Genomic DNA, 9,056 nt, shown 5'->3' on the forward strand with positions numbered 1-9,056 from the left:
CTGTAGTATTGCAGTTTTACACAGTTGAGTCTATTTGAGGAGAACTTCCAACTTGAGCAATACCTCAGACATTGGTTATAGTCTTTGAAAAAAAAATGTCATAATGATTTATCTTGTGACTTTAGTGTTGTTAAATGTCAGCATCTAATAAACAAACTCACCGCGACTGCGCAGCTAATATAAGTTTTAGTTTGCTATGTAGCTGAATAAAGGTCCCATTCGGCCGTGCATTTCACTATTTTTCGTACAACGTTTCCATAAGCTAAGCAAATTGCTGTTTAATAGATAGAGACAACAATTTTGTGAAAATTAGCAGCTTGAATCTTGCATTTTGCTAACCTGAGCTAGCTAGCTGTGGGTTAGCATCCCGATTTCTTCCATCCCTGCTTGTACCTTGATATTCTGGTTGATTTAAAATAACCTTGTAATTACTAATGATTTGCGCAAGTTAGTTTCTTAAAAAAAAAATACCTAGTAAATAAAATATCTATATATTGCTACTTTATATTAATAATGCTAATTATACTATATTTAGGCACTTTTGGCATTTTTCTGCCAGAAGCGTTATTAATGCCTTGTATTATTTTGAGTTCTTTAATCAAATACCATTGTAATACAGATGCATACATAATTTTGATATCATAGTATTCATTTATATCAGTAAATTTGTTCCCAAACTGAAGACGGTCTACTTTGAAAGCTTAAGCCAGAATTTGAATCTACTTTAATATCAGGATACATATTTTTGACTGAAGCTTGGAGCACAAGTTTCATAACAGGCCTAAATCTGCAGCTTGGGAATGCTTCATGAAGCAGATTCAACTTTTACCAGAAATATTCCGAAACCTCATGTCTCTAAAACCAAAAACAAGGATGTGTAAATGTATACCTCCGATTTACATGTGTTCACCAGTGACTGTTCAACTTTAATTTCATGGTGATTGAAAGGTTTTGCTTTTGATCCTGCAGGTCCTTGATGTCTTGATAGGTACAGATGAACATGGGAGACGAGTCCCAAAGTACCTGATTCATTTCAGCGGTTGGAGCAGAAGGTAAGAGTATATTCACCACGTCATATTTAGTTTCATGTTTTGAGCTTTTAACTCTCTCTGTATTAAACTGACGCTTGCGTCTGCGCAGCTGGGACCGTTGGGCTGCCGAGGATCATGTCCTAAGGGACACGGAGGAAAACCGCAAATTGCAACGTAAGCTGGCTCGCAAAGCTCTGGGGCGCATGTAAGTTCTTGCTCTAATCACCCGGAGAGAGATTTCAAAACGCGAATAAGCTTTCTGAATTTCATTTTGCTCCGTTTCATCCCGGCGGTTTAAGGAAGAGAAAGGGATGGACGAAGCGGCGACGTCGTCAGTCTGGTAACAAATCTTCTCTGAAGACTCTCCCAAAGGAGGAGGACAGCGATGATGCGTGTGAGAACTCTGTCTGCGGCGTTCGATCTCCCACTGCCGTCTGCAATCGTTTCAAAGTTTTACTCTCCTCCTCCGTCAGGTTTGATCTCGACCTCGGACAGCAGCGAAGGGGACGACTCGGAGCCCGACTCTTCGAACAGCGGCGACAGCACCTTCTCGGAAGACGTCAACAAAATGGTGACGAGTCCAGCCGGGGCTGTTTTCTCGGCACGGCGCTTCAAAGTATTCATCCGCCTTTCGTGTTTTTAAGAGGGTCGAGCCGGAGGTTAATGTGAAGCGAGAGTGCGAGGAGAAGGTGGTCCATGTAGACATCAGCATCCCGGACGTTCTGAAGAAGAAACTGGAAGACGACTGCTTTTACATCAACAAGAGGAAGAAGGTACGGCTCGACCTCGCCGACGTTTCTGTGACGGGTTTTTGCTCTTTTAACGCTTCTCCTTCGCTCTTCTCCAGCTCGTTATGGTCCCCTGTCAGACCAACGTGGTCCACATCCTGGAGTCCTACGTGAAGCACTTTACGATCAACAAGGCCTTCATGGCAAACGAGCGGTACCGGCGGCAGCAGAACACCACGCAGAGCAGCAGCCCGCAGACGATTCCCCCGGAGAGGAGGTGAGGACCCCGACGCCACTAACGTTAAGAAATCAGCTTTTTTGTGAACTTTTTGCTTGTTTTTCAGCGAGGAGCTTTGTAAGGAAATGGTCGATGGGTTGAGGATTACTTTTGACTTCACCTTACCCATGATCCTCCTCTACCCCTGCGAACAAGCTCAGTTTAAGAAAGTCAGCTCCTCCAGGCTGCTCCTCACGGTCAACGAAACCTCGCCCAGCTCCAGCAAGTATGTGCGTTCTGACCAAAACATTTCCCCTCTGGTGACGGGGTGACTCTTAACTTTCCTTTCTTTTCTTTTCCAGCGCCCAACGAGAACGCAGCCCGAGCCCACCGGCTCACAACCCCCCCACGCCTCAGTCCACGGACAGCCAGCCGGCGTTGAGCGACACCTCCGCCGCCACGCCCACGGCTCCAGCCCCCACGCCGAAGCGCCGCCGCCACCCCGACATGGACTGCATCTCCTACCAGTCCTCCCAGTCCCAGTCCCTCAGGCGCTCCACCAGGAACACGTCTGGTGGAGATCGGCCCACCGAGGGAAGCAGCGGAGGTCGGAAAACGCGCCACCTTCTTTCTTTTATGATCAGATTCATGATTGCTGATGTCTAAATATGAAACACCGACAGGTGGAGGGAGCGCTACGGCTTCTCCACAGCTCAAACGACGTCTGATCGACACGTCAGCGCAACCCAAGTTCTTCCTCAACCTGGAAAAAAGTACGACTGATTTAATCATGAACTATTCAATGATTTGAGGTTGTAGTGATGTTGTTAATCCAGTAGATGGCAGTGTCCTCCTGGTATTAACATCTGCACATTCAGCCTGAGTGAGGTTGGCCCCCCAATCTTCTTCAAATTAAACAAAATTGCAATGACACGTGCATGCTTGTTTATGAATCAAACATTTTGTTTGTCCCTTCATTATTTTAAAGATATTAATGTTTCCAGAGGTCAACAAATGTCAACCAGACTTGGCACAATTAATTTATGAACATTTTTGTTTTTTGTTAATGAGGAGGAGACGGCCTCTGGAAAGGTTTACTGTTTTTTTAATCTTGAAAGTTATAAAGGCACAAACAAAAAATGTTCAACACCATATTGTTTGATTGTATATATTGCTGTGGTGGTTGACATCTATTGTTAATATCTTTAAAATAACAGCAGCACAAACATTTGAGACCATTTTCATATTATTTGCAGAATGTGGAAGGGTTTGGTGAGGGGCAACGTTCCGCAGGAGGAAATGCAATATTCATGTTTTCATTTCCTTCCCCTCGTCTCTTTACCCAGAAACCCCGGTCCACAGTGGCTCGTCATCTCCGTTGCCGTTGACGCCAAGCAAAGAGAGGAGCGGACTTTTCTGCGGCTTAGAGAGCCGCAGAAACAACGAACTCAATGAGGTGGTGAAGCAGTTTATTCCCTTTGAAAGGCCTCCAACATGCTAAAATCTGTTATATATATATATTTTTTTACATATATATACATTTTTAAATTCCCAATCGTCTCATCCACCAGGTTCTGAGCTGGAAGCTGACCCCTGATAACTACCCCCTCAACGACCAGCCTCCTCCACCCTCCTACCTCTACGGATCCCAGCACCTCCTGCGGCTTTTCGGTCCGTTCTGAATTCCGGTTGCATCAAACGCAGTGTACTCAAATACAGCACACTCACATTTCCCGACTTTCTCTCCCTGCAGTGAAGCTACCGGAGATCCTGGGGAAAATGCAGATCCCTGAGCGGAACCTCAGAGCCCTGATCAAACATCTGGAACTGTTCCTCAGGTACAAAACCAGAACTGACTGAACACTACTTTGGATATCAGTTTAACTAAACACTCACTTGCAAATTAAAAACGAGTGAGATAATGTATCAAGACAAAAATAAGTCACTTAAAATAAGTTCCTCCAAACTGAAATACCAGGAAATTCAGTTTGAAGAACTTTTCTTTTTTTTTTTTGCACATTACTGGTTTGATTTTGCTGCCTGACATCCATGAAGTCAACCTGGATCCTCCACATGCTGGGTGAATCGGTAGGAGAGCTCGTGTTAGAGGGCGGGAGATGAGTGGGCGTTACACAAGCACGGGAGTCTAATCTTTAAATCCTCACTAGCGATCTTCAGGGATTTAGGTCTTTTCATTCTCTAATCAAACTCAAACAATACCCCCCTCCTGTCAAAAGGTAGCGCTAGAGAGCTGAACGTGTGATGCCTCCTTTTTTATCTTTTTTTTTGTTTGTTTGTTTTTTGGCCTCCTGGCTGCACAAACAGCTGCAGAAATGGTTTTCGCTTGCTTTCTATGCATGTGGAATGCCAATACCTGGAGCCCCAGCAGCTTCTGCCAGGGAAACGTCTCGTGCAGCATCATCATTAGCAGGGTCAAAGGTCATCTCTTTGCCTGAAACAAACAGCTAAACGTTAATCAACTGGTTCTTAAAGGCAGATGAATTATTACCCATACTTTTATGATTTAGGGTCGTCAAACGTCTTTCTGTCTTTCTTCTTCTAACTTTTTCTTTCATTCTTTTTATTTCTGCTTTCCTTTCTTTTTATGTCAAAAATTTCATATTTTTTTATTTTTTTCAAATTTTATTCATGCATTTTCTGTTTCATTTAAAGTTACTTTCTATATATATATATATATATATATATATATACACAATTATTTTAATATGTTTTTAATTCTTGTTAGAATCAATATTTTGCTCGCCGTGCTGTGGACTCAGCAGGACGCTGGCCACGCTCTCAGACTCGACTCTTTTGGGAAAGACTCCGTGTTTCTACTCTGTAATCAGCCTCCGGGCAGATTGTGCCGAGTGGGCAAAAACTGATTGATGTCCCAGAGACTGACGCGCAGTGCATGCTGGGATTTGGCCACAGCTGATCTCCCCGCTCTCCTCTTTCCTTCCGTAAGAATGATCGCCATTAGTAGTAGTGTGCTTTATTTTGACACTCCTCTGACAGGAACTCAGTAGCATTCTAACAACACATCAAAGAGTGATTTGCTTGCTATTAAATAATTTGTGTGAATATTATCAGCTGAGGATCAGCCTTCGTAGCGCTGACTGAAAACCAACTGCTCTCTCCGACCTCCTTTACCTTCGGCAGCCATCGCCTCGACGTTCGCTCTTCATAAGTTCTCCTCTGATGAGGATAATTTGTTTGCATTGAGATTAGAAAGGCCGGTGGAGCTAAGATGAGATGGCAAGATTTAGAGGATTTGGCCGAGTAGCGGATACTAAGAAGATTCCGGATTAGTTTTCCCCGCTGCTGATTAGATGGGAAGAGGGGGGAGGGGGATTTTTTATTTATCTATTTATACTTTTGCTGCTTTCCGACTGCTGGTCAGGCGTTCCCATGTCCACTCTGTCTCAGATAGTGATTGGTTTCTTCTGATATAAAAACAAATTCATGTAGCGTTGAGAAGGTTGTCTGCAAAATGTATAGAAAGGCCGAGGGGAGATGGACGTAAGGCTTCTTAGAACGAGTTGGTGGAAGTCTAGGAAAAACCACAGCATGACGTGAACTGGACCGTGTGGCCCGACTGTTTCATCCAAAAACGATTAAATGTTAAAACCATTCCCCCTGCTTGTGCCCCTTCCGACCTCTCTTTTAGGTTTCTGGCTGAGTTCCACGAGGATTTCTTTCCAGAGTCTGCATACGTGTCGGCGTCAGAGGCCCACTACAACATGAAACAACCGAGGCCGGTTTACTAGAGGAAAACCGGACAGCTTCTCTTTCTCTAAGCCCCGCCCCTCTGCAGCATCTCCGGGCATTTCCGTCCCTTCTTCTGCTCTTCTCTACCACGCTTCCTCCTGCTGCTGCCGCCGTGTGGATCCTGTTACTTCCCCGTCGCTCCCGCACGCGGGACTACGCCTTTCTGCTTCGCTACTAACGTGGAACGCATGCCGATTTCCACGAATTCCAACCTGCGGAAGTCGAAGGTTGTCGCGACTATCCCTAGTTTTTCTTGCATTTTTCCTACTTTCCTTCCCGAACGGCAGTTTTGGAGTATTCATTGAAGAACGAGGGGTAAAAAGGACACAGTAAAGAGTCACGTGTTGCTGTTTTTCCACCTGCCTGTGAAAGGGGATTGTACTTCTGTTTGGAAGCTTAGCTCTTTCTGAAGAGTGACTTTGTCCACTTCTCAGTGGCCCAGAATATTGCCAGACTACAACAGGACTTTCTCTTGCGACCCTTGATTTATCTTGCTGCAATTTCTAACTCTTCTGCTCGTGAATATTCTTTTTCTCCTGTTTTTTTTGTTTGTTTGTTTTGTTTTTTAGCTAAATTTACTCTTTGAATGTTCGTTCCAAAAAAGAAATTTGCTCTTTTTTTTTTTTTAAAAGAAAAATGTTTTATTCTATAACTCATCCCAGTAACATTTCACTTTAAAAAGCACTGGCGTGTTATGTTTTAACGGTGCACTCATTTTTTATGACATTAAATCAATACATCAAATATGAGGGGGAAAAAAAGCAAGCAAATTTGAAGAGATATTTTAGATTTCATAGTAAACTCCTGGAAAGCTGTGTACATACTCGTCCACTCTGGATGTAATATGAATAAAAACCTAATTGGATTATTTGGTGAAAGTGTAAATATGTACACGATACCCATATCCTATTTATTTTTCACTCTGACAGGAACTAAAACTTAAAGCAAATAATCTAAAATGTGTTATAAACCTTGTAGGGTGTTGTTTTTTTCATTTCCTTGAAGTGATTTTTCCCCCCTCTATTGTGACTGTTGTTTGTAAAAACATAAATAAAACAACATTTTCTAAAATCGTCACCTTTTTCTACTCATGCTTGCCTAAGATGTGCAGGATGTGGTTGCATTTTGCATGCTGATGAACCCCGGCAGTGAGGCCGGGTTGTATTTTTTCCACATATATTCAAAAGTGTAAAAATCAAACAAATGTAATTGTGGAGACCCCTTTGGTTTCAGTCTTTGTTTTCTATGATGGTATAAAATGAACAGTGCTGTTCGCATCTATAAGAAGATTTTATTTTTACTTTTGTAGAGCACATCTACAACAAAAGAAAAAAGTTACTTGTGCCAATTGTGGCCATTGGACGGAGTTTTTGTGGCCCCTTCCTCTGTTTTAAGAAAGATTTAAATTGATCAAACTTTTTTTCATATTTAATCAGTGCAGAATTAATACTGACACAATAAATGTTAAGTCCAACTCAATGCATTCGTCTTTTAAAAGCAGACTTTTATAAGTAGAACCGTGTTTATCCAGAGATTTCCACTGAAAAGTTGACTTTGCTGCATCCAAATAAGTCTTTTAAATATTTTATTTAGCTTGGCTAAATATAGCAAGCATTTTGAAAGAAAGTGACCAAAATTAAGATAACTGGGAATAAATTTGTTGAAAAGTAGATGCCTTATAAACCAACTCAAGGCCTGCAGGCAAAATCGGGCCCAAGATAGGAATTTCTCTTGCTCTATAGAGTCCAGAGGACCATAGAAATAGAACTTTAAGATAAAAGTTCTGTGTTTGAATCTTATTTGATCAATCTAATCAGTTTATTTAGCTTGTATCAAATGAAATCAATGTGAAAAGTTAGGCGAAGTCCCAAGTATCTGGAGATTGTAGCTGGCGGTTTGGTCCCTAACCACAATGAATTTGAACTTTGTGACAAACATTCATTCCTGTTCACTTTGACTATACAGTCTAATGGATGTATGCTCACCTGAATATGCACAGCTGAACAGGATATAAAGGTCAATACTGATTAAAGCTTAGATTTCAAAGAAATCAGATCACCACTCTGTTCTTCCTTTATACTTTACCACCTTCCCTGTCTGAAGAACTGTGCTCTTAGTTCGCTCCCATTGCACCTGTGGGAAACTGGCGAGCATGTTCTCCCCACATCAGAGGTCTAATTGGTTTTAGTGGTGAACCTTAATTGAATTTTGCCTGGATCAGTCCTCTAGTAATGAACCACGTACCAGTGCAACCTAAGACGACGCTCTCTCAGCCGGCGCTATCGCGTAGCCGCAGAAGCCGCGAGTTCAAGCCTCTCCATGCATCGCCAATCGATTTCCTATCCTGCGCCGGCACTATCAGATTACCCCATAATTTAATTGTTGCAGGACAAAAATGGAATGTAATGAGATGTGAGCAATCGCCTGTGAAGTGCTGCTGCTTGCACCTATTACCCAGGATGTTTGGCCCCGACTATCTTCATCGGTGCTTTTCTGTTTTTCCCTTCCCGCTATCTCTTCTTCGGTCTGAGTGGTTTTCTTCCTTCAAATCCTGATCTCAACTCTCTGATGTTCATTCTTATTGGTCCTTACTCTCTCTAGCACTTGACCATAGAGTCCACACCAATCTAAAAGTATATTCTGACTTGTCCACAAACTCTTGGCTCTTCAAGACATTTCCTAGTGTGCTCTCTCTGCATTTGTCTCCCTGCGTAGCTGGGTTTGTCTTACTGTAGTTGCCATGGGCACCAAACACAGACTGTTTGAGGAGTGGGTGGATACCAGCTCTTCCTTTTCCTCTGACTCGTCCTGGACGTCGTTTGACCTCAGCACTGACCTGACATCAGTCAGCTCTGAACAGTCGGTGACAGCCCCCAGCATCAGCTGCAGACCTTTAGAGGACCGGCCTCCAAACGAGCATCGTCCACTTGCAACCGAAGGCCGAATTGGCAAAGCCGAATGGAGGGAGACATCTTTTCTCAATATGTGAGTAAAACTGGAACGTTTTGCTGAAAATATAAGGGGGGAACTGATTATTCTCATAGTGTTTGAAGTTGACATTTCAATAGATCTGCCAAATTAGTTGAGTGCTGCAAATATAGCAATGGACTTGACTCTGAAGTTCTGTGCCTGAGGCATGCAAGTGAAACTAAGGTCTCAGCTCACTCTGACGATGATTATCCGTTTCATCAGATTTTAATCACAAGTGCTTCTGTAATGGCGACATGATTCCCTGTAGCAGGACAGCGAGAGCGGACAAAACAAAGCCCCGCATTAGTTTAGATGGAGACTATAAATCACAGCTCGTCC

General features: G+C 42.9%; 1 protein-coding gene across 3 annotated transcripts in view; it reads left to right on the forward strand.

The window, feature by feature from the left end:
• Positions 1-6,824, forward strand: part of LOC106917008 (MSL complex subunit 3) — a 193,549-nt gene extending 186,725 nt beyond the window's left edge. For all 3 annotated transcript variants that reach the window (XM_088013588.1, XM_088013591.1, XM_014985666.2), the window contains 13 exons: positions 970-1,052; positions 1,141-1,236; positions 1,331-1,425; positions 1,505-1,602; positions 1,676-1,804; positions 1,879-2,036; positions 2,104-2,262; positions 2,339-2,583; positions 2,660-2,749; positions 3,323-3,432; positions 3,548-3,647; positions 3,730-3,814; positions 5,647-6,824. In XM_088013588.1, the coding sequence (XP_087869714.1) occupies positions 1,235-1,236; positions 1,331-1,425; positions 1,505-1,602; positions 1,676-1,804; positions 1,879-2,036; positions 2,104-2,262; positions 2,339-2,583; positions 2,660-2,749; positions 3,323-3,432; positions 3,548-3,647; positions 3,730-3,814; positions 5,647-5,746 (1,371 nt within the window). In that variant the 5' untranslated portion in view covers positions 970-1,052; positions 1,141-1,234 and the 3' untranslated portion in view covers positions 5,747-6,824. The remainder of the gene's footprint in view (positions 1-969; positions 1,053-1,140; positions 1,237-1,330; positions 1,426-1,504; positions 1,603-1,675; positions 1,805-1,878; positions 2,037-2,103; positions 2,263-2,338; positions 2,584-2,659; positions 2,750-3,322; positions 3,433-3,547; positions 3,648-3,729; positions 3,815-5,646) is intronic.
• Positions 6,825-9,056: the final 2,232 nt, after the last annotated feature.

This window comes from Poecilia mexicana, unplaced genomic scaffold (assembly GCF_051168715.1).
Source record: "Poecilia mexicana isolate PSO_F unplaced genomic scaffold, ASM5116871v1 scaffold_2, whole genome shotgun sequence".
NCBI classification, from domain to species: domain Eukaryota; kingdom Metazoa; phylum Chordata; class Actinopteri; order Cyprinodontiformes; family Poeciliidae; genus Poecilia; species Poecilia mexicana.